Here is a 25,736-nt window from a genome sequence, read left to right on the forward strand (position 1 = left end):
AGATAAGGATTTATGTTTAAATTAAGCAAAGCATAAAGAAAAATTCTTAGCTCCAGGCTGGTATAATGTTCAGTGACAATGTGTCAATTATCTGGTTAATTCGATCAACGCAATGCCAGGGGGTATTTCAGGTCCTCAAGATGAAAGTAAGAGAGAACTCTGTTATTCTGCTCTGCTCTTTCCATCATTTCTTGTCTTTTTGTTGTGGTTTTCCTGCAGATAATATATGTTTAATGGCAAACCTGAAATTACAGACAGCATTGTGAAAATCTACTAGAAAAACTTTGTGTTTATGACCAAAACCAGAGCGAGAAACAACAAAAAGAGATTGCTTGTCATGAAGTAGTAGAAAACCTATTTCTCCCCGGGAATGATTTGCACTTTGCTCTGACTGCCCGTGGCACAAGCCACGAGAGGCACCTAGCCCCACTTCCTGACTTAGGTTGTTCGGCAGCCACAGAACTCAGTTTGTGTACATTTGCTCAGAGATGGATCAAAGACCTCTTGGCAGAACTAATGAAGCGTTGTTGCTCTAAAACGGATACCTTGCAAGCTAAATATACCCCTTGAAAGAAAATATGACATTCCTAAAGAGAAGGAAAAGATGTTTCCTGCTCAGATGCTTCATAGAAAAGAAATAGAACATCTGAAAAAAAAAAGTTTGAAAAATATCCAGAAATCTTGAATCAGAATTCCATTCCTGTGCGTTAGGTTTAATGAAGTAATTTCAGGGGCTGGATCCATGGAGCTCCCAATCACCCTTAGTCCAGTTGCTCTCTTTTAATGCTTTTATGTATTTGAGAGGGAGAGAGAGAGAATGAGCAGAGGGGTGGGGGAGAGGGAGAAGCAAACTCCCCGCTGAGCAGGGAGCCCAGCTCAGGGCTCGATCCCAGGACCCTGGAATCATGACCTGAGCCAAAAGCAGACACTTAACTGACTGAGCCCCCAGGCGCTCCTTTAGTTCAATTCAATTTGTAGTCCCTGCTCTCATCTCTGAAATGAAAGAGTTGAGACAGTTGGGAGAATCTTTCCTACCTACAGCTTCTCTCTGAGTAAGTGATGTGAGATATCTGAGTGACCTCCCACCACACAGACAGAGGTGACGGGACCTAATACCTCAAGTGACGAGACAATAGGAATGTAAATGAATTTAAACCATGGTCACCATCTAGAACTAAGGTTGCAAACTGAGATGTCTACTGGGGCTAGAAGTTCCCTGCTCTTAGGAAATGTCCAAATCTCTATTTTTGTTTAAGTAGGCTCCACATGCCCCACATGGAGCCCAATGTGGGGCTTGAACTTATGACCCCGAGACCAAGATCTGAGCTGAGATCAAGAGTCGGATGCATAACCCACTGAGCCACCCAAGTGCCCTTTGCCAAGGTTTTAAAAAATATATACGGGGCAAGTGCAGAAGGCAAAGTGATAAGAATGGTTATACGTTAGGTACCGAGTACTTTGCAAGCATTGAATTTGCCTTAAATTCTCCCTAGGATAACCTGAACACTTAGCTGGTGCCATCCACCACCCATTTTACAAATGTGGACATTAAGGGACATGGATGTTAAGGAACTTAACCAGATAGCTTGTTCAAGTTGCTTAGTTAGGAATCTGTCATCTTATTCACCCAAGGTGGACAACGTCTGACTTAGAATCCAAAGTGACATGTGACCATTTTTTTTCCAATGTTCTTCTACTCATCTTTCTTAGTAAATGTTTAAAGGCAGTGCCTTAAATAATAATAGTTAAATTAAGCTAATGTTTCCTTTATTTGAGAAGAGAGCAGCATGGACTAAGTATAGACATCCTACTTATGGATGGAGAGGTGCCTGGGTGGCTCAGTGGGTTAAGTGTCTGACTCTTGATTTCAGCTCAGGTCATGATCTCAGGGTCATGGCTATCAAGCCCCACATCAGGCTGCACCCTGAGCGAGGAGAATGCTTGGGATTGTCTCTCTTCCTCTGCCCCTCCCCAACCAGGCTGTCTTAAACACTTGTAGATGGAAAACATCCAGAGTCCTGTTCAGTTCTGCTTTTCCCCTAGCTGTGAGTTAGGCCAGCCTCTGAACGCTTCTCTCCATTTCATTGCTTATTTTTCTGGCAAGCCAGTGAGGTAGGCTTTCTATCCCAATTCTGTAGGTGAGAAACTGAAATTCAGGAAGACCGCCTTGAGTGTCTGGTAATCTCAGCCCTCCGCAAGTTGTAGCCAGCGTGGCTTCTACGCAGCCTGAAGCAAATCAACCACCTCTACAAGCAGACATCGGCCCTACTTTACAAACAAGGAAAATGAATGCATGATAATAGTTTGGCAGAGTCATCTGCAGATACACTGGCTGGTTATTATCCGTTCATTTTTCTCATTTCGAAGGAAACAACAACCTGAACAAGTAAGGTGGATTGCTCTGATTAAAACTTTCTTGGCATTCAGGCAAGTGTTCTTTCTACTTTATCAGTCGATGTCCTGGGCCAGGTGACCCACGTGGTGAAGAGCCACTGTGGACCAGCCCAACAGCAGATGCAGACTATATGGAATTATCTAAAAATCAGTCCTACTCCATCCCTTAGTGTCATGGCAGTCAAGTGCCATGCTGAGAGGCTGGCATCCAAATGTAAAGATCAGGGCATTCTCTTGGAGACCCAGTGGACTCCTGCCCTCTTCTCCCAAATGTAGATGCTGTCTCTTCCTCTTTGCACTTTGCAATTTTGCTTATTAGGAGACAAAGATGAATCAGAGGATAGGCGTTCTTCAAGCTAGCTCAAAGTGGGGCCATTGCTATAAACACAGCAAGACGCAGCGAGCACTCAACAAATGGAAGGGGCTCACCTCAAAGACCAGTGTCTCGTTGGTGGGTCCTGGTGCATACAGACGTTCTGGGTGGTTGAAGGCCCGCTGGTATTCAAACACGGTCCCAGCAAAGGGGAACTCCCCAGGCCAGTCGATGCTCCAGCCCCCTGTGAGGTAATACTTCTTCCCCAGAGTTCTGACTGCAAGGTAACTGGAAGAGAGCTGTAGCTCCTGGATCTCGATGCTTCGGGCCCCCGCTGGAACGGTGACTACTGGATAATATTCTAAACAGGAAGGAGAGAAGGGTGCTGTTTACCATGTTGTACGCTGCGAAACGGGGCTGAGGACTCAGAGACATGGTGATGTCCATGTTTATTGGGGGGTGGGGGGTTGTTGAATAACCAATGGACATTAATTCCTACTCTATGAAGTGCAAATGATCAATTGTTTCATGTTCCCAGTGGAAGGAACACCAGAGAGAAAAGGTGTGTTCCTTTCCCAAGCACGTGTGTGTGTGTGTGTGTGTGTGTGTAGAGGAGATACACTCTTCTCCTTCCCAGGACAATCAAGGCCACGCTACTCAAGAACGCTCTTTATCTTTAATCTACTTGGAGGAAACTCAGCACCATGGACCTCTATGGTGATAGTCATGAAACAGGGCTCCAGGTTTCCTTTTACTCAGGATTCTTTTAGATACTTGCTTCGGATATTCACCTAACACTGTGAGCATGAACTGTGATTCATGTCCTAAACGGTGGATTTCAAAATCAGTTCTTCGTTTAATGAAGGTGTGTGGGATACGGGACAAACCGTGAAGTAGAAAGGTGTTTGTGTGACACGTCTCAGAGCGGTAGGTGTTGACAGAACTCGTCACACTGAGAAATCGCCCAGCCTTCCTTGTTCTTGCGAGGTGACAAAGCCACTGTCCTGTGTGTGTCAGGTGAGCCTGGAAACCCACTCGGCCATCTCCAGCTTGACTGACTCAAAATCACTCAGCAGCAAAGCCAGAGCAATGAAAGGGCAGGCATTTCTTACCATTTGCTTTATGCTGGTTCAGGTACAGGCCTTTATAAAACTTGCAAGTCGAATTGTCCCCTTGGCAAACACCACACGCATCCAAAGCTGCTTTAGAGCCAAGTTCATGATCACATCCCACTGGCTGTGACAAAAATTTAGAAAAATAATAAGGTGAAAAAGATCAGAAAAGCCAGTGGCAAAGAATAACTAACTGGGCTTTAGTCTTCAGAACATTAGGAAGATAGTACAGCGCTAGAGTTAAAAGCAGAGTCTCAAGTTTGACTCAGGGTTCAAATCCCTGCTCTGCCTTTAGCAGATGCAAGACTAGGGAAGTTACAGACCTCGTCTAAAGCTTGCTGTCTTTGTCTGGAAAACTGCTTCTACTAATGGCAGGTGAGCTTATTTGGGCCAGCTCTATGGCTGAAATATAAAAATGGGGAGCCTCCGATGCCCCCTGCCCCCTATGAGAGCTCACATGGAATTAAAATGAATACTAATTGGCGGTAAATAGGACTATTTCAAAACACAACTGTGAGGCTCTGACCACAGAGTGAACATCCTTAGCAAACATGCAGAAGTTTACCACTACTCTTCACATTCTTATTTGATTTTTGCAACTAGTGCACATAGTAGAGACATCATCCTCTCCATTGCATACATGTGGAGATGGGTGAAGAGGAACTAAGACTATCAGACAGGGCCTTGCAGAAAATCAGAGGGGATGGTGGACAGTGTGCACATGCAATTTGCAAACACTGGCCTTTTCCCCTACACCGCCTTTTCTCCAGACACAGAATCTCTCGTACCATTTCTCATGGTACACATTTGACCTGAGGAAACCCGAGTGTGACCACACATCCCAAAGCAGAAATGTTTTCTTACTTCACATATCCCATCAATACAAACATCGTGTTTGTTTGGGGAGCAAGGAGTTCCGTCTTTCACTTTGCCGGACATTGCAAAAAAAAATTCAAAGTTCTCAGCCTTGCAGTACAGTTTACATCGATCTGCCTCTAGAAGCAAAGAGACCAAGATAGCACGTGATCAGGAGGAAATAACAGGAAAATGACACGATGTCCAAAAGGTTGAACTAAATTTATTTAGAAAGCTGTCATGTCTAAAATGGGAAATGTTGCAGTTTTGTATGTGGGTGTGCATGCATGAATGCATATATGTGCTTTTAAAAATAGGAATCGCATTTGCAATTCATATAAAACTGTTTTAACATGCAAAAATTTTATTTTTCTAATCCTCAGTAATAGCCTCAATACATAAGATTGGTGGGTTATATAGCTACTCTCCTTGGTTAGCAAATATTTTAGGCTTTACAGGACTTATGGCCTACTATTGACAATATATAGATGAAGGAGTGCTTCTGTGTTCCAATAAAACTTTACAAAAACAAACAAAAAACTGGTCAGATTTGGCACCAAGGCCATGGATTGGTGACAATGATTTAAGACATGGATCACTTTAGATCTTTTTGCAGTTAAGAGAAAAAAATTCTAGGCACTTTGGAGAAGAAAGGGGGGCATATGGCTCATGTTTATAAAACATATAGAGAATACTCATGTCATGAAAAGGAAGAGAAAAAAAATAAAGCTAAAGGCTAAAAAAATGTAACTTATTGACCATAAAGTCCCTGAGAAGTTTCGGGTATCATAGGCAAAAGGAAAAAAATACTGCATTTCTATAGAGCTCTTGTTATCAGAAAGGAGTTATGCCAATTTCCCAAATACAGAGCATTCTTCTTGGCCAGCAGCTCCAGATGACATTTCTCATGGGAGACCGTGCGTGGGCGACACCGTGCAAAAGCCCTGACAACAGTTGTACAACAAACGTGTAAACAGTTTGCAAATTGCTGTGCTTCATGAAACCTCTCGATAGAAGACAGAGTCAAAACTTAAATGTGAAAGAAGTTAGATTATAATCCCAATATGCAGATGTGTCAATGGATTGAAAGTTTCTCCTTTACCTAGAAATTTCTTTTCACAGCTTTTCTAACACCTCCTAATTTTTGCATAGTAGATTATGGAAGACATAGCTATACCCTTTCTTTTCTCCATCACATCCGGGAATTAACAAGTTCTAAAAAGGCTCCTGAGCAAGGTTCTTAACTAGTCTGTTGGAAACACAGAAGGGAAAAAAAAAATCTCACTGCTGTAAGACAAAGACTGTCTACATTTATACAAGAGTCTTCTCTTGTTCATCTCAAACTGCATGAAGATCATTAGACCTTAAAATCATGAAGGTCTGTATTTGCTGATTCCAGGTACATATCAGAAGAAGAGGGAGAGACAAAAGGCCTTAATCTGTCTGTCTCTTGTGCTAGGACGTGAGCTCCCCAGGCCAGGTCTCTGATTTACTCATTGTAGTTCCCTCCATATCTAGCAGAATGGCTCCACGCACTAAAGGCTCAGTAAACACTTGTTGAGCTAATCAATAAAGTGGCATGCTCTCTACTTAGTAAGTCTGCAGTTAAATTAGTGAAAAACTTGTGAAACCAAAAGACATTTTACCAGTTACAGTATTTATTTGCTTCACTTTCTCCTTAGGTACTCCACACAGAACCTATTTTAAGGGTGATAACAAAACATATTCCGTAGACACTGTATTTGAATGAAATCTGTAATCTGAGAAAGACCAAGGAATATCCAAGAAGACAGAAGGGGAAGTGAAAAAGGAAGGATGATAGGATCTGGGGGAAAGAGCCATACATAAGAAACATGGGATTACGGGAGTATTCGACCAAGAGAAAATAAACCTTCAAATGCTGGACTTGAAAGCACCTGCAGGTATTCTAATTGTCCATGGGAACCTGCTGTGCAGTGCCCTTCCTAGATAACTGCTCAGTTCCTCATAGAATGCTTCCAGTGATGGGGAGTGGACAACTCATAAAAGTCCATTATGGACAGTTGATACTTATTCACCCATTCAGTCTGAAAATTATAAATATGTGTCAAGTGCTGTTCTCAGATGCTGGAGGTCCAAGCATGCTCAACATGGACAAAGGCTTCATCCCATGGAACATAAAGCCTTAGGGGGAGAAAGATAATGAATAGGTGACTATATGATATAAAGTCATGCGTGGATAAGAGCTCTGAAGAATGAAGCAGGTTAAGGATTCAGAGCATGACATGAAGGAAGGATATTCTGGGCAGGCTGGCAAGGGAGGCCTCCCTGAGGAGGTGCTATGGCTAGAAGTTCATAGCCCTTGAATTAATCTTGTCTTCTGGAGTGATTTCAAATAAATCTAAATCCTTTTCTAGTTACTATCACTGAATTTTTGTAGGTAACTGGTTTCTTTTCTCTTTTCCTTGGTAAGTTTCCAAATGATTCTACTGGAGAATTTTTTTTTAATGAATATATTCCCAGCTTTATCACTGAAGTCCAAAAGGCCCTTAGACAAGTTGTCTTTGCAAGAACACATTTGTTCCATAAAGCAAGAAAGAGGTGTACCATTGTGTATTACTTTTAAAAAACTGTTAAAAATTCATTAGTAAACATCGTATATATTACCTCTTAGTGCAATTTGAAACACTGCAAATAATAAAGTGCTGAGTGTCTATGTAAAAAAAGAAACACACACACACAAAGAAACACATATAAGTAGACATTTATAGATTGATTGCTCATTGCTTCTTCCTAAGACATAGATTGCAGAATTTCTATGCCTGTCTCCCTCTGTGCTTTTGGACAAGTCATGACCCAGCACCATACAGTGTTCCTGCAATGAATGACTGGGCAAAGCAGCACTATCATTTCCCTTGTTACTTGTTGTGTGTTGTCTCTAACTCTGGTAACTTCTCTATGGTAACTGATAACACAGGTTCATTTGGAGCTTTTGCACAGCACAGCTCAGTCTTATTTCCATGAACTGTCACTAAATTCAGTGTCTTCCCATTCTACATGTGTGCCCTTGGGGTTCAGAGCTACCCTTTCCCAAGGGAGGATGGCTGTGGTTTGATTAAGCAAGGGAATGGAAATAATAAAAGGCAAACAGGGATCCCTGGGTGGCACAGTGGTTTGGCGCCTGCCTTTGGCCCAGGGCGCGATCCTGGAGACCCAGGATCGAATCCCACGTCGGGCTCCCGGTGCATGGAGCCTGCTTTTCCCTCTGCCTATGTCTCTGCCTCTCTCTCTCAATCTCTCTCTCTCTCTGTGACTATCATAAATAAATAAAAATTAAAAAAAAAAAGGCAAACAACCCCACCGTGACAGCTTAGTCTGAGGAGGTAATAGAAAGTGAATTAAATTTGTACATTGTAAGTAAAATAAATGTTTTGAGACTTCAGTAAGGTCACAATTCAATTTAAAAAGTAAAATACAGGCTATAACTTTAAGTAATAGTAAGTACTAAGAAGCCAGTATAGAGACATTTTGAAATACATGGCTCTGTGTGTGTGTGTGTGTGTGTGTGTGTGTGTAATACCCTGCAAATAGGCCTTCCCATGTGCGCAATCATCTAACATGTCAATTGCTGAATATGGCGTCTCTATGGGGCATATATGGTTTCACGAGTTCTTGGTCTGGACAATGCATACCAATTTCAATTAACATCCCTGGGAGATTTAATTGCTGAAATGTCAAAGGTAAGTTTGGAAACATAAGTACATTCCAAACACATGAACCCTTTGGCTTACAGATGTGGGGGACAAGGGGTGTCTTGTGGACAAAAAAAGTATGGAAAAGTAAACAAAATCTATGGATGTGAATGAAAAACTGGGGCAGGACAGGTCTAGGGGATGACGTCAACATCTAAATTCTTTTATGTAGGCAGCATTTTCTCCTGTGTGTTTGTTCCCATTACTGGGCACATAGACTCATATTTCTTGGAGGCTTATAGAGACCAAATTACCTTCCACTTTTGTATAGGGCTTCCACTGGTAGAACCATCCACGGAAAGGTTTGCTGTTATATTCTGCACACTGCTGGGCTCGGAAATCCAAGCTATTTTCATTACAAGGGTTAACATTGCACAGCTGATATATACGGCTAGAACCTGGACAGAACTTGCCACCATATTGAGGCCTGAAAATAAAATTAAAGAACTTTAGTGCCAGCAAACAAAGGGCTTATGATTAGTGACAAGCAGTAATACGAGGAGCAACAATCAAGATGAATATTGTCACAAAGTATGCAGTGTATACAGTCTATCACAAGATGGAAATAATGTGGTATACAACATGCCACGTCCCTCCTTGTATCCATGGCAGGCATGACCCATCAACCAGGGGCTTGTTTTTTCTTTCTTTTCTCAACATAGTCCTTGGGTAGGCACTACCACTGCTCAGCAACTGGAAATGCCATATTAGGTAAAACTTACTTGTCATCTCTAATCCCAGTTTTATATTCTGGCAATTTCTTTAAAGAATGATGAAACCATATTCTTGGCCCTCATCCCTGTATTAGGGAAATTGGTAAATGCACCTAAATGTTCTAACGCACATGTGTGTCTGTGTGCTACACGCATGAACACCCCACACACACACACACACACATACACTCACACTGGCATCAAAGCTCTTCAAATGTGGACCCAACCTATTCCCCAGCTTTCCCCCCATTTCTAAACACACCCAGCTTCCTACAGCAGGCTACCCACCTGATGCTGTGGAGAAGATCAGGACACTGAAAAGAAGGGCAGAAAGCCCCATTTGCCATGTTCTCCAACTCAGCTGTGTCAATCACTGAGCTGATGTTCTGATTATTGTCTGACTAGTGTATGTTTTATTCTAGTTGATCCTAAACTGTGAACAAAAATTCCCCTGTTTTCATCTGCATAATCACTCTTTAACGTTGTAGGTGGCCTACTCCTCTCCTGCCAAGCACAATGGGAAATGGATTTCCAGAGTAGGGAATCCCATTAGAACATAAATAATTATGATCTAATGGCAGGCTCTTTAAGCTCTTGGTAGGTAGACTGCAAAAACCAGAAAGCAATATAAGGAAAAAAAAAAAGGAGCATAAACCAAACTGAAAATTACCAATAACAGCTTATCCAGCTTCTTCCAGGCACAGAGCAATTGTTTTCTTTCTCATTCCCACTTTTTTGTATTTTTCTTCAAAGGTTAAAACCCAACTATGGATCATCTCATACAAAAGCTCAATGCAAACATGTAACATGAAAGAACGCTCGAGGTTAATAAATTTATGTGATTAAAATTCCTTGTCTCTTTAGGAAGCACAAGAATGCTATAAAACACCCCTGGATTTGCTTCAGCATATTTTATCAAATCCTCGTGCAACTGCATGCTAAGATGGATTCAACAGAAACGGGAAGTGTCATGCTGCCAGAAAGAGATTTTTTTGCTATTTCAAAACACTTTGGAGCAACTACTTAAACATTCAGCAGCCATTGTGCGAGATCAAATCCCTGAAGACTTCTTAAATCATTATCTTAAAAGCACTTAGAGAAACCTTAAAGTGCCATCTGATAGCCTTACTATTCCTGGTCATCTTCACAAGGCATAGTTAAAACTTTCTTAGTTTAAGACATTCCATCTGAGAGTTTACAAATAACCTTCATTTAGACAACTCAGATTCAATAAAGCAAGGACCACATGTTACTTCTTCAACTCAGAAACCATAACATGGAAAAGATCTTGAAACTTCAATAGCACCCCTTCAGTTTGTAGATGAGGCGAATGAAATGAAGGAGGCTCATGAAATTTGCTGAATGAAGATCACAGAGCCAGCAAGAGACAGTGCACAGCTAAGCCCCCCGCCTTTGACTCCCCCAGGATCCCTACCCTACTCACTCTGCCTGCATTTAGCTGAGTTAGGGAGCAGGGGCCGGGCGCTGAAGAGAAGACAGTCATGCACAACGGTTAGGGGGTTGGTCTTTTATAATGAGGCAGATCTAGATTTAAATATTCTCTGTCTCTTCCCAGCTTATCTTTAGGCAATTTCATTCCACCTCCTGATCTGTAAAATGGGGGCAGCTGGGATGGTTAACTGAGATAAGTGTCGTAAAAAAATTTAGGGCTGATAAAGTACGGAAGCAGCCCAAGTTGCCATTGGTAGATGAATGGAAAGAAGAGGTGGTATGTATATACCATAGAATATTACTCAGCCATAAAAAAGAATGAAATCTTGCCATTTGCAACAACATGGATGGAGCTAGAGAGTATTATGCTAAGCGAAAGGAGTAAGTCAGAGAAAAAAAATACCGTGTGATCTCACTCACATTTGGAATTTAAGAAACAAAACAAATGATCATAGGGGGAAAGAGAGAGAGACAAACCAAGAAAGACTCTTAACTCTAGAGAACAAACTGATGGTCACCAGAGGGGAGGTGTTTGGGGGGTTGGGGGAATAGAGGGTGGGGATTAAAGACTACACTTACCATCATGAAAAAATTTAAATAAAATGATAAAAAAGGTTGTAAAAATAAATGGGATACAATGTTAAAAAAAAAGAATTTAGGGCTGAGTCTGAGGCAGAGTTAGCACAAATCAATCATAACTATTTTAAAATGTTTTCTGCTTTAACAACTGGCAAGAATTTGTACTTTTTCATCAAATGCTCCAAAGCAGGTACATTTTTCTGCAGCTGTAAACAGGAGTGTTAGGATAAACTAACAGAAAATCCTACCATGATATTACTTGGTGTAATAAGATTAAAAACCAAAATATGAACAGTCAGAAAACAAATGTCTGGGAACATGATTTTGTCCTTCTATTAGACCATTATAAAGTATGTTCATTTTTACTTCTGCATAATTTATCATGTCCTGGCTACAAATAGTTATACTATTGGTTGACTAATCAATAGAATCAGTGGAGGAGCTCTGTTAAAAAAAGATACACACCCACACAGACAGATCACTCACTCCTGGGTCCCTCCAGACTTTCACAATATGAATATATGATAGGAAGACAGAGAAAAATCAGTGTTTTTTTAAAGAACATTTGGTGATTTTGATAATCAACTGAGCCTGGAAATTACTGGTGGAAGAATGGGCCAGAGATTTGATTCAATTATCATTCCAGAGCTATGACTGTAGTGGCATATTATTTTTTTCTCAAATTGACCTGCATTTTAGGAAAGTTCTAGAATGCCTTTGCATGTTTGATATTCGCTACTTCAATTTTTGCGATTAATTTTTTTGAACAGACTTTACAGAAATTCCACTAGGCTCTTTTAGAGTGTAATAATTGAATAGCCAGGGAACCGGAAAGAATGTCAGAGGATTAAAACTGTGGGCTCTTGGTCTGACTCTACTACTACCAGCTTGGTGACCCGGGCAAAGATTGCCACTCTGGGACCCTCCGCCTCCCCTGGTTACTCATTTGTCAAGTAACTGGATTAAATAACAGGTTGCAACTCATGCATCTGTTCTAGGTAGATTGGGAGCAAAGGCCTGGGAAAATGTTATGAGGTTCCTGAAGCACAGTACAGCTCAGTAGAAAACAGAGCTTCTAATCCATTAAAAAATCTGTACCTCAAGGGCGCCTGGTTGGCTCAGTTGGTAAAGTGTCCAACTCTTGGTTTCGGTTCAGATCATGACCTCAGGGTTGCGAGATCAGGCCCCGCCCTGGCTCCATGCTGAGCACGGAGCCTGCTTGAGATTCTCTCCCTCTCCACCTGCCCCCGCCCCCACTTGCACGCATGCTCTCACTAAAAATAAACAAAAATGTCCACCTTAGACATGGGGAAAAATAAGGGCCACATGTGTGTGGTACCGGTTATTCCAGAACCAGATAACCTTTAAACACTTTTGAAGCTGAAAAGTTGGAGGAGTCTACAAATCAGCCAGGAATAGTTCATTTTTATGAAACAAAATATGTTCTGGGAAAATCATCATTATGTGAAATCAAAGCTCCTACTGCTTCTCACATGAGAAAATGAAACTGGTTAGGTGGAGTGATGTGAACAGACCCGATGTTTAAACTGAAGCAAAAAAAGGAATCAGTAATTTAAAATGGAGCGGGGGGTGGGGGGGGAACCAGTTTTACTACAACAAAGTGAAATAAGAACAGAGAACAACTAATTCAATTGCCTTAGGACAGCCGCTCATGTACTTGTTTTATTTGTGATGCATAATTAAACAGTATCCCGAGGAGCCTTAATCTTGTTGAAAATGATAAAACAGCACCAAATGGAACTACATTAGTGATTCTTTTATTAGGCATTTCTAAAATTACAATATGATATTTCCATGAACAATGCCCTATTATAATGAGAGTTCTCAATCCCACAGATATGAGAGGTTTTAATTTAAATCTCAGGGGTGTCATTCACACACTTTACCAGCAGAGCTATTAAATTAGGTAATCTATTTCTTTCTTGGGAAAATACTGAGCTGTAAAATGTTGTGATGTATGAAAACCAGACCCACAAAATAGGCTGAAAAAATGAAAAGTAATATAATGATTTTAAGAATTCTATCCAAGATATGGGCTACATGCAAAGTATGAGGAGGGTGGTTTTAATAATCTGGTATAAGCTGGAAATGCATCACAAGCTTGTCTACCATCACACCTAGTTATAGGATCTGAATAAACCAATGAGTTTCAACTGGGGATGGCTTTACCCTCTACAGGACATTTGATAGTCCCAGGGGACATTTTTGGTTATCTATCACACGGCTGTCAGGGAGAGAGCGTCATCCTACTGGCATCTAGTGGGGAGAGGCCAGGGCTGCTGCTAAACATCCTGCCATGTACTGTGAAAACCCCATAATAAAAATTTCCAGTCTCAAATGTCAATAGTGCCAAAGTTGAAAAATACAATTAGCCTGATATCCCAAAGAGCATCTAGGAAACCATGGTCAAAGTATCTTCTGACCCTCTATTTTGGAACAAACTGGCCTCTTGATCCAGCTCAGGCTGCTGACTCAGATGAAATGCCATGTCTTTTTAAAATTTTCCATCTGCTCCAGTTTCGTTATTTATTTTAATTCACAACCTACCAAACATTTATGGGATGCTTATAACACGCCAGGCGCTTTGTAAATATTAACTCAGTTGACACGGGCACTCTTCTCATCCCATTTTTACCACTGAGGCATCTAGGGAAGGGAGAGAAAGTTGTCTGTGGCCACATAGCTGGAGAGAGCCAGGGCCAGGAGGCACACCTAGGGTTCCAGGATTGGGAGCCTATGTTCTTGACCCTCACATCACGCCACCACTCAAGCAGTGCTGTAAAGTGAAATCCCTATTTTCCAAGGACCCATCTCATTCTTCTCTCTCTACCACATTCTCCAAAGTCCAGCTTCATCAGTAAGGCCTCTCTCTCTCTCTCTCTCTCTCTCTCTCCTCCCACTTCTAATCCCCCCAAATCTACAGGAGACATTATTATCTCTGTTACACACATAAACCAAATTCAGAGTTCAAGTGAACTTCCCAAAGTCACACAGCTAATAGGCAGCAGACCCAGGATTTTGTAGTCTAATCTCTCTCTCTCTCTCTCTCTCTAACCTGGCCTCTGTCTCCATCACTGTGCCAGTCAGGAAGTGTACATCTCATGCATGTTGCACGTGGGAATTAGAGCAGATAAAAGGAACATAAAACCATCTTCGTTTTCAAAGAACACAGACGGCGGTTCAGAATCCCGGGCTACCCCGGGCCAGAGGGTGCCTGCAGGTGACCACAGGCCAATCTCAATCTGTAGACATTGTCATTAGTCCTCACTGTGTTGTGTTCAAAGAAAATTGAATTTGCGGTCAATGTCTTAACCGTTGGGAAATTTCCCACATGTTTTTTTGGATTTCTGGTTTCTCTTGAAAAGTCAGGCAGATCTGTCAACACGTGTTGATGTACATTCCTGCAAGGCAAAAATTAGCATACTTTCTCCAGTTCATCAGTTTGAGACACACACACACATTCCACTGGCCTAGCTCCTCTGCTCTACAACACAGGCATCTGATTGTGTGACTGGGTGGCTCTAGTTGAGGTTGAGAAAGCAGCTCAGACTAGCCCTGGAGCCCCTGATCACCGTACTCACTCACACACAGAGCAACTAACTCCTTTGTGGCTTTTAGGTTTCTGACCACCAAACCCCTGCACCCCCGCACCCCCCAGGGCATGCAGCCTTTATAGCAAACAGTAAAGCCTTTCTGGAGGTTCCTTTCTGGAGGGAAAGAAACTGCAGTAAAAAGCAGTATGTAAGCAAATCGAACCAGTCGCCTCCGCATGCTGACTGGGTGGCGCGGCCTTACTTGGGGTTATTGCAGTGTCTCTCCTGGAACTTGACGCCGCCGCCGCACGTCCGCGAACACTCGGACCACTTGGCCCAGGCGGACCACTGGCCGTGGACGGGCCGGGGGCCGAGCTCCCCGAACTTCACACACTGGCCTTGCCGACACCACTGTGGAAAGAACGTGCGACATGTCTCCCGTCAGAGTCCACCTGGGGAAGGCGAGGAGATGCAGACACCTGCCCATTGGCAGCAAACACAGGTATGTGGGCAAATGGGGGGCCGTGACCCCCCGCCCGCCGCGCCTCCCGGCCCCGGCCCCCCACGTTTCCTGCGAGCGGGGCGAAGAGCTGGCACCCAGGGAAGGGCCGTGTGTCACCCGCAGGCACGGCTCACGCGCTTCGTGAGCTGCCGAGGCCAAAGGTTCAGAGAACGTTCCACCCCACGCCCAGGGCGCCCGTGGGGCCGCCGGCACCTGAGCCTCCCCGAGCCCCACGAGCGAAGCCGCTTCAGGGACAGCCTGGGTCGCTCATTCGCTTCAGGAGGACCAGCTGTCGCACGAGGTACGGACACAGAAGTCGTCAGGCTGACGACCTCCTCGTGCGGACACTCCTGCTCGTCCCAACGGCCCCTGCGCAGCGCTTCTCGCCAAACCCGACAGCTCCCGCCCGAGAACTGTGCTTGCAGAAAGCGCCCTTTGACCTTCGGTCTGCAGGAAAGGTCCCTAACCCCAGGCCTCTGGTGACCTGGAGCCCGGGCCTTGCCTCTGCCAAGGCGCCCACCAAGCCGGGGCTGCGCCAACCTCCGTTTGTTTCCTTTGCGATCCGTCCCAGGCTCCGCGGCCGTCTCTGTCCCTGGGGCTCGCCTTCGCCCCGCCAGTGGTTTTATTCCTGCGGTGCTTTATTATGAGCGAGTTCTGCATGGCTTGGTGTAACTGCACACTCTCCTAAGAGCCTCTGCAGTGGGATCCAACGGGCTGGGCTTTGGACCTGCCAGGTTCTGCCAAGGAGTGGGGCTTCGGTGACGGAATCGGGGGAGGATGTTGGACTTCCAAGCCTTCGCCTTTCCCCTGTGATACATTTGGCTCCTTGGCTGTTTATTGTTTCTGGTGCACTTTGCCCAGGTCAAGGCATTGCTTCCTCTCTTCCAGTTCTTGCCGTGCACCGATTCCTCCCTGTGTTTTTCATTTCTCTTTTCCCTGGCTTAATTGGCGTCTCAGAGTTTGCATGAACTCATAGAACACCGTTGAGCACTTTTAGGGGGAAAGCAGTTGGTCGTTAAAGGATTTTGTCCACCACGAGCAGGAATCCGAATCTTCCGGACCAGGAATCCCCAGGACTCTCCCGGCTGAGCTCAGTGGCGGAGACAAAATAACAACAGCCAACACCAACAGAGGCTACGCTTTATGAAGTCGCTTCCAGGTGCCAGAAATGGTGCAGGCAGGGAGAGAGGGAGGGCTTCCCATGCACTTTCTAACATAATCCTCCCAAAGCGCTAAGGAGTTAATAACTATTTTCTGGATGAGAAATTTAGCAAAGAAATACTAACACCACTACCCAAGCAGCCGCACAACTAGCTGGGGCTCGATTTAAACTCAGTAACCAAAGCTTCTGAACAGGATATGTAAACTTCTCGCCTCACAGGCAAAGGGCCCACTGATATATCTTAAACCTAATTTCCTTCCTTCTTTCTTCTTTCTTTCTCTTTCTTTCTTTCTTTCTTTCTTTCTTTCTTTCTTTCTTTCTTTCTTCTTTCTTTCTTTTTTCTTTCTTCTTTCTTTTCTTTTCTATCTCTTCTTTCTTTTCTTTCTTTCTTTTTTTTTTTTTTAGAAATAAGGTTTTTAAATCTGTTTCCAATCTTCAATTAATTTAACTTTCTTTTCTTTCAGGATTCATCCTAGTATTGGCTTAGGTTGCTAACAGATGGTCTCCTCTGGCTTTTTCATTCAGTATAGAAATCAGAAATAAATACGTGAATACACACACACACATACACACAGACATCCCTCTTTGGCTCTAATTGCAGAGGCTTTTAGGAAAGTGTGAAGTTATGCTAAGTCATGTAGACCTCGTTCATAATATACATATCCTATATACACACATATATGTGAATACACACATGCATAATCCACATTAATAAAATTCTGCATATAAAGCTGGATCTATTCATATATATATATATACTTCTCATTTCAAATTGAATGGCTGTAACCAGGCAGACAGCTTTTACAACAGAGAGTGAGCACAAGCCTTTCTTTCCTCACATGTGTAACTCGATAAAACTATGTGGCTTTCACAACCTCACGTGTTTACTGAGCATTCATGGTACGAATATCACCGAATGGCCAGGGCCACGAGAGAGACAGGAAGGACTCAGTGAGCGCCCAGTTACAAGGGGACAAATGAACAAACATGGAGTAGCTGCTCTGTAGGACTCTTGAGATAAAAGCGTGAGATGCGGCCCTGGCCTCACGGCGTTTCCAGTCCAGGGGAGAGCCAGTCCCATGCCCTAGCGGAGGAAGAGTCAGAGAACCGTGCATATGGGGGCACTAACAATCACACTGGGGTGACGATGGGTGACACTCTTCTTAGGGCTTTCTGCTGAGCAGGGGGGCTTCTATCATTCGGTCAAGGGGCGCTCCCCCAGTATTTAGAACTGCAGTCTGGTCTTTTAAAATAATGAGGTGCAGGAGGGGCGTTAGGACATCTGTTTTCTAACTCCTGGCCTGATTTGTCTCAGGTTACGGTAACTAAAGTCTAATCCAGGGGCATTTTCATCCCCGTGGAACTACCCCCCTGGCATATGTAATGTAAGACAAACGTTAGCCCTATGCCATTTGGCACTTACTTTCCTTGCTTATTAGAGCAATCTTTTCTTGTACATCTCTCTTACGTTTAATGCTGCTGCTTTCATAATGAAAAGATCTGGCTTCTGCACAGGTTTCCCCATGGTCACTAACCCTTGAGTTGCAAGTCCTGAATTTTGATGTTTTAAAAATAAAAAATGATGGGGGACACCTGGGTGGCTTAGTGGGTTGAGCGTCTGCCTTCAGCTCAGGTCATGATCCCAGGGTCCTGAGATCAAGCTACTCTGGGCTCCCAGATCACTGGGGAGTCTGCTTCTCCCTTTCCTTCTGCCCCTCCCCCCACCCTGGTGCTCTTTCTCTCCCCCTCTAATAGACCAATAAAATCTTTTTAAAAATTTTAAAAATAAAATAAATAAGATGCCTTGAGCAGTACTTACATGTTCAATTAATTATTTCACTCTTTCGCTTAATCACACCTAAAACATTCCATGCACATTTTCAAGGAGAGACTTTATTGGAATTTCCTAAGACAGGGACTGCTGATGGAAAGTTGCACATTAACACCTCAATTTTTAAAAAATGTTTTTTTTCTTTAGAACCAAAGAGTTAAAAATGCAAATCTTTTAAAACATGTTGAATAAATGACTCCACAAATATTAGAAAGTGTTTTCTGGACACTTGCTAATTTTTGTGGGCCTGTATCTTTGCCCGTGTCATTAATCTCTCATTGAAAATCTCTCTCCCACCCAGCTGAGGAACATACATCTTGGGGTCCCCACTCACTGGACTTTATTTTATTTTTATTTTTTAAAGATTCTATTTATTTATTCATGAGAGACACAGAGAGAAAGGCAGAGACATAGGAAGAGGGAGAAGCAGGCTCCCTGCGGGGAGCCCGATGTGGGACTCAATCCCAGGATCCCGGGATCATGCCCTGAGCCAAAGCCAGACACTCAACCACTGAGCCACCCAGGCATCTCTGTACTTCATCCTAAGTGCACACCTAATTCCAAGCATTGACAGCAACGAGGGATTCAAGATCTGTTTACAAAGAAAGACAGAGTTACTGGCTTCTGCACAGGTTTCCCCACTGGACTGTGAGTTCTTGAAGAGATAAAACTGAATTTTATTCATCTTCATATCCCCAGAGCCTCTTGTCTCTGATACCCAGCAGTTGATAAATTATTGTGCAATTGAATTCATTTGAAATGACCGAGGCTTCTATGCAGGCTCGTGCCGCCTCGAGAGAGCCAAAAGCAGAGATCAAAGAACCTGGAGCATCTCCATGCTCCCCTCTCTCACAGCTCCTCGATCATGATCTCTCAAAGGAATGTCCCCAATCTGGGTCATTTATTGCTGCCTCAAGTGCACCTCTTCCTCCAGATGCTACTAGGAAAGGAGAAAAATACCCAGAAACTAATATATGAATGTTCTTCATTCAAAACACAGAAACTTCCCATATCAGAGCTGGTTCTTAGGGTTGACTGGCCAATGGCTTTCTGGTACAACCTAGACAGAGATGCGGCTTATCCTTTGCTAGAGTCCCTCTAAGTGACAGGACTCCCGAGCACGTCAGAGGCTCAGTGGCAGGTCCTGTGAGGTGAGCAGCAGGGGCTTTGTATGGGAGGACAGTCCTTCCTTTGCTACCAAAGGGGACATTTGCTCCCTGAAGCTTTTCTATACTGAATCAAGTTTAAAAGGCAAACAGTATACAGTGAAACCTTCCAGCTTATTGAAATAGAAATATTTCATCTAAAAATAGAAACCAAAGGCAGAAAAAAATTCTAAACAATTGAGCCAATTGGTTTATATTAACATTGAGTTTTTTTTATAATAGCTGCTAAATAATGCAGGTTAATTTAAAGACAAGTCAGAAAATGTATGTGCCCAAGGCATTCCATTCTGAGGTCTCAGTTCAAATAGTTTGTACAACGGCTTGTTTCTATGCATTGTCATGTTTCCAGCACTAAAAACTAACAAGTATGCAGTTTACCATACTCAAGCCACAAACGGTCCCTTCTGCTGCAGGCATAAACTTGGTCTCACACCTGTGGCCCACTCGATGGCACCAAAGTGACTTGCAAATGTCCTGAAAGGTAAGAAGAAGCGAGTAAGGGTGTTGATACGATAAAAATGAAAATATCCAAAGCTTTGGTACACAATATTATATTTTGAGGCAGCTGGAATGAGACATTATCCAGGAAGTAGAGGCAAGTGAAGTTGGTAGCTGCAAGGTAACCAGTAATAACATGTTCTAGCAAATGTATAAGCAGGAAGTTTCTATGCTACCTGCATACGTGTTTAGTAATGACAGGGAGGTAATTGTAGTTCTCTCTCAGAAACTAAGAGACCTGGGTTGTAATAACCACCAGCAACACTGCCACCAGTGAAGCAGAAGAGGCCAAGTCTGGAATTGAGCACATCTGACTCCAATCCTTGCCCTAGAATTCCAGGTGGTTCTGCACCCTACAGACACATTATAGAAGTCTCTGATGTGCAGTTTTCTTACCTGTGCAAACTGTGCTAAACATAGCTCTTGCCTCTATGTTGGTTCTCAAGGATAAACGGGGCCAATGATCACCATCATCACCTTCCTCCTCTTTATAGTAACTTTCAAGTATTTCGACAATTCTCACACTAGACCATGAAGTGGTTGGACTCTCATGCTACACTGTGGTAGGCAGAACACTGTCCCACCCAAAACGACCATGTCCACATCACTGGCACCTGTGACTTCATGAACTTACATAGCAAAGGAGAATTTAAGTTGCAGATGTGATTAAGGTTGTTAATCAGTTGGCCCTGAGATGGGGAAACTCTTCATTTTCCAGATGGGTCCAAGATAATCATGAGGGGTCTTCAACAGGGCAGAGGGGGTTGGAAGGGAGCCAGAGGGAGGGCAGTGTGAGGAGGATTAAGGAGGATGTTGCTGCTTTGAAGATGGGGGCAGAGGCCATGAGCCTGGGAATGCTGGAGGCTTCTAGAAGCTGGAGAAGGCAAAGAAAAAAAAAAAGCCTTCCCTTCTGGAATATCCAGGAGGGACACAACCCTGCCAACATTTGAGTTCAGCCCAGTGAGACTCATTCCAGATGTCTACCTCCAGAACTACAAGAAAATAAATTTGTGTTAAGTCACCAAGTTCGTGGAAAGTTATTAGAGCAGCCATAGAAAGAAAACTAATACTGTTACTAACACCATTTAATGGTAGACACTCAACTAACTCCCCATATAAACTAATTTAGATGACGAGACTGAGCAAGTTATTGACACTTTCAATGCCGCCAAGTCACACAGCTGGTAAGTGGCAAATGCAGGACTCAAACTGGCCTGATTCCAGCCAGAGTCCTTGACCACTGCTCTGGACCTGGTTTTGCCATTAATGGGACTTGGAAAGCTCTCAACTTCTCTGGGGCCTCAGTAACCTATCTCTAAAGAAAGGGGACTGGACCAGATTCCTTCCAGCTCAAACAGCTAAAGTTGCTATTCAGAATTATGTCATTAATAGGATGTCAAAATCATGAAATGTCAAAATGATTCCATTTTGTTTGCCACATTCTATTTACTAGGATAGACGTGTGAACGAATATAATTTGGGGGAAAATATTAACAACCAGGGAGGAAACAAAATGAACGAACTTTTGTGGTCACTTGGTGTAGCCCTGAAAATTCAATTAACCAGGCACCCAATTCCCTAAGCATTCCGGTTCATGTAGATTTCACGGTGAGAAAATATGGCAAGAACGTGCTTGGAGGTTATTTCACAAAAAAAGTTTTCCACGGAACCAAGAAAAGGAAACACAGGGAAACCAGAGATATGTGCTGTGAGCCTGATCTTATAGACCATAAAGTCTTTACCCCCAACAGAGCATGGAAGGATATTCAGTACACTCCTTGGAAACACCACCCACCCATGGCCCCAGACGTGTGCCACACAAAACCATTTCAAATCTCAAAATAAGTCATAAGACACAATATGTCAATGTTTCCCATAAAAGTGGACCTGCCACTGACATTAGTAGAAAGCATAAGGCAGCCTTCCAGCAGGTGAATCAGCTTCATCATCTCTGTGCTCCTCCATGTGTTACCCTGGGCCTGAGGGGAACAATTTAATGTGGAAAAAGATAGTCTACATCAAGATGGAGAAATGAGAGGTAACCATTGAAACCCAGCCATGGTTAGAAAGGCTTTCAGCATTAAACTGTTTTCCTCCTTACAGCCAGCAGGAAGCCATAACCCACACCCCTAGCCTATGTGGCAGCCACCGAAATGACCCCGGGGCAGACCAAAGCAAAGGAGACATGGATTCCACAGCCAATGCCAAGCCACAGGGCTAAGGGGAAGGGACAGTTGGAGAAGACCGGGAAAGTAAAGCAAAACACAAAAACACAGGAATCCAGAGTGAAATCAGACAGTCTGTATGAACATATTATTTCTTTTGTGGTGAGGTACATAAGTCAAACGTAATTATAGCCAACTACATGCTTTGACGACCAGGAGAGTCCTCTGAGAAAGCTCCCTTTCAAAGTAAACAGAAATGGGAGTTTGCACTTTTTTTTGCTTGCTCTTCCCTCTTTTTCCCCGCACATGTGACTAACTTTTCCTTATCTATAATTCCCTAGACTTAAGTAATAATTTCAGGAAAAAAGCAATGACCACAGGGACTCCAAGGTCTCGTGTAGCCTGGATGTGACTTCTAAGGGGAGTCTCAACATTATGCATGACTCTGTCCTGTCACTTGTTAACCGTGTTGTCCCACTGCATCCTAAGGATTCTGAAGGATGCCCCTATACAAGTGAAACTGGCTGTGCTAAAAATGTGAATGGTCTCTGCAGGTCAAAGTTTATAAAGCGCTGAACCCATCCAAGACTAAATTCCCCATTTGTCCCCCTCAAATCTGTTCAGACTCTTCCAGCTCCTGTTATGAGACCTCTGTGATTCTGGTGGCTCAATCCAGAAATCCTAGAGTCATCCCTGACTTCTCTCTTTCTCCCAGAGAAGTCAGTCCCTTCTGCTCCCTTGAGGAAGGATGAGAAGGGGACAGAGGCAAAATCCTCCACTCTATGAAAATGGGAGTGCTAAAGAAATGTTAGCTTTAGTTACCACTGTAAATTCAGTAAATGAGTCCTGGGTATCTAGCTGCCAACATGGCAGGTACACGCTACGTATCTGCCATCCACTGAGACAAGACACACATGTACTCAGTTATAATACAGTATCACAAGTTTATAGGGTGCAGATTGAGCCTGGGGGCAAGGAATGTTTAAATCTCCTTGGGGAAAATAGGAGGCAACACTCACTTGTGCTGCATCTTTTTTTTTTTTTTTAATTTTTATTTATTGATGATAGTCACACAGAGAGAGAGAGAGAGGCAGAGACACAGGCAGAGGGAGAAGCAGGCTCCATGCACCGGGAGCCCGACGTGGGATTCGATCCCGGGTCTCCAGGATCGCGCCCTGGGCCGAAGGCAGGCGCCAAACCGCTGCGCCACCCAGGGATCCCCTGTGCTGCATCTTTGATGACCGTAGAAGATGATTAGGTATTTGTCACATGGGTGGTCATGCAGCATTCTAAGCTGGGAGGCATATATGCAAAGACTTGTAGACATGAAAGAAGGGATGGTTTGAGAAAATACAAGGACATCAACATCAACTTATGTTGGGACACAAGTCCAAGGGGGAAGTTAGTAAAAGCTGAAACCTGATGTAACAAATTTAGTAAGTTGCAAAGTAGGTACGATTTACTGATTATATTTAAATTTAAATACCAGGAAGTTTCTCTCTGGTCTCCACTTTTTTCTCTCCATGTCAAGTTCTTTTTTGAAAATAATTTTTAAAATAAAAGTTTAAAATAATTTAAAAAAAATAATTTTTAAAATAAATTTTTAAAATAATTTTTTAAAAATAATTTTTAAAACTGAGGTATAACCGACAGGTAGCACTATATTAGTTTCAGGTGTACAACACAATGATCCGATGTTTGTATGTATTACAAAAGATCACCACAATAGATCCAGTTAACATCTGTCCCCATGCATTATTGCATTATTTTTCTTGTGATGAGGACTATTAGGATCTACTCTCTCAGCAACTTTCCAATGTGCCATAAAGCATTATCTACAGTCACCATGCTGTACATTGCATCTCCCTGAGCTATTTTCTAGATCTTTGTACCCTTTGATGTCCTTTATGCATTACAATGTCAGATTCTCAAAAGAAGAAATATATGCCCATCCTACTCTTTTTGACATGCCTTTTCTTTCAAAGGAAATGTTCTCCGAGGTGATGAGCGTGAAAATATTCACTAGAATTCAAATACCTTCCCCATAATTCCTATTCTGCTTCAAACCCTCTTGGTGCATCTGTAAGCATGAGCATTTACAGAGCTTCTGCTATGTGACAGTCACTGCTGGCTGCTGAGGTACAGAGCCCAAGCTGCTCATTGCTAACTTAGTAAAATAAGCAGCATGCATGGGAAGCACTGGCCAGAGTCTCTTCCAGCACTTGGGGCATTCCGCAGACAGCACCAATTCCCGTACTGCCAGGCAGCAGGATACATGTGTAGCAACCAAAGGCATGTTTTTCCCCATTGCTGTGGATGTGACCCTCCTTCACATCTGTCCAGATAATGTGGACCCATCAGAGGTCAACTCATTTTCTTGAACTCTTTGAAAGGGAAGAGAGATCAAGCTTGACATACTGAAGACAGAAAACCTGTGGCTGGGAGAGGAGGGAAGGTGAGACAGGGATGAAGGATGGCCAGCCTAGGCCTCAGACAAGGAGGTCACTGGGAGAAAGGAGGCTGCAAGAAAGTGCAGCTGCTGGAGGCAGGAGGAGGAGGGCAGGGAGCATACCCTGGCGATATGCTGAGGGGTGCCGCCATCCCAAGAGATTCATCCTCACGGTTACCAGGGAAGAGTTGTGCTTATCCTCACCTTAGAAATGTGGACACAAAAGCTGAGGGAGGTTCAGCCATTTGCTCAGGGTTCTAGGATGTGGTGAAATAAGATTTTAAAGCCAGGTCTACCGAAGTCCAAAATTTGGTGGTGTGTGTGTGTGTAAAACTGAAGACTGCTTAATTCAGTAGTTCTCAACCCTGAGCAGGCATCAGAATCACCAGAATCACCTGTTCAAGCACTGATTGCCAAGCCCTACCCAGAAACCTCCTTCTTTAGGACCTGGATGAGACCTGAGCATGTGCATTTCTAACCAGTTCCAGGGGATATTGACAATTGCATCGCTGGCTTCAGTGACACTGGAGCATTCTTTTCTTTTTCCTTTCCTTTCCTTTCCTTCCTTCCCTTCCCTTCCCTTCCCTTTCCTTCCCTTTCCTTTTTCTTTCCCTTTCCCTTTCCCTTTTCTTTTTCCTTTCCTTTCCTTCCTTCTAACTATTATGCAAAACTGCCTTTCCAGGAGGCATAAAGTTAAAAAAAAATAGTCAGTGAGGAGAACAGGTGTGTAAAGCAAAGCAATGACACATCTGAGGACTCTGAAAACAAACACCATCCGTTATCTGTGCCCCTGAGATGGGTCCACACTGCCCAGACCAGCAGGGCCATTAGGAGGTTTGTTTGTTTGGGAAACCCCTCCCATGTAGTGCCAGGCGGGAACTACCTATGAGTCTCAGAGGTCATGCCATGGTTCGTTATAAGCAGGTATTTCTGCCCCTGGCTGGGGGGCTGGTGGTGGGAAATTTCACATTCAGAGTCCACTACCTTCCCTGTCCTACCTCATAGTCATCTCAAATCCCTCCGTGAAGCCAATCTCCCTGTCCCCCAGGTTCCCGTCTGTGCCTGCCTCATTCTATCCAGCCTTTTAGTCTACCATTCCCACTTCCCTTTGCTCTGCTCCTCAAGGAAGGCCATCACGCTGAGGTGCTGTCTCTCCAAAATATGGTATGGTTCCAGAAAAATATCTGTCACTGAAGAATGGCTGTGTGAGCCCTGACACCATCAACACCCCACAAACGTGTGTTGAATGTCTAATCCTGA

General features: G+C 43.4%; 1 protein-coding gene across 1 annotated transcript in view; it reads right to left on the reverse strand.

Annotated features, from left to right (window-relative positions):
- ADAMTS18 (ADAM metallopeptidase with thrombospondin type 1 motif 18) overlaps positions 1-25,736 on the reverse strand; it is a 74,944-nt gene that overhangs the window by 36,239 nt on the left and 12,969 nt on the right. Inside the window, exons 8-13 of the mRNA XM_072818942.1 lie at positions 19,743-19,838; positions 14,966-15,114; positions 8,660-8,832; positions 4,684-4,814; positions 3,820-3,943; positions 2,824-3,068 (exon numbers count right to left, since the gene is read on the reverse strand). Of these exons, the coding sequence (XP_072675043.1) occupies positions 2,824-3,068; positions 3,820-3,943; positions 4,684-4,814; positions 8,660-8,832; positions 14,966-15,114; positions 19,743-19,838 (918 nt within the window). The remainder of the gene's footprint in view (positions 1-2,823; positions 3,069-3,819; positions 3,944-4,683; positions 4,815-8,659; positions 8,833-14,965; positions 15,115-19,742; positions 19,839-25,736) is intronic.

Source organism: Canis lupus, chromosome 3, assembly GCF_048164855.1.
Source record: "Canis lupus baileyi chromosome 3, mCanLup2.hap1, whole genome shotgun sequence".
NCBI lineage: Eukaryota > Metazoa > Chordata > Mammalia > Carnivora > Canidae > Canis > Canis lupus.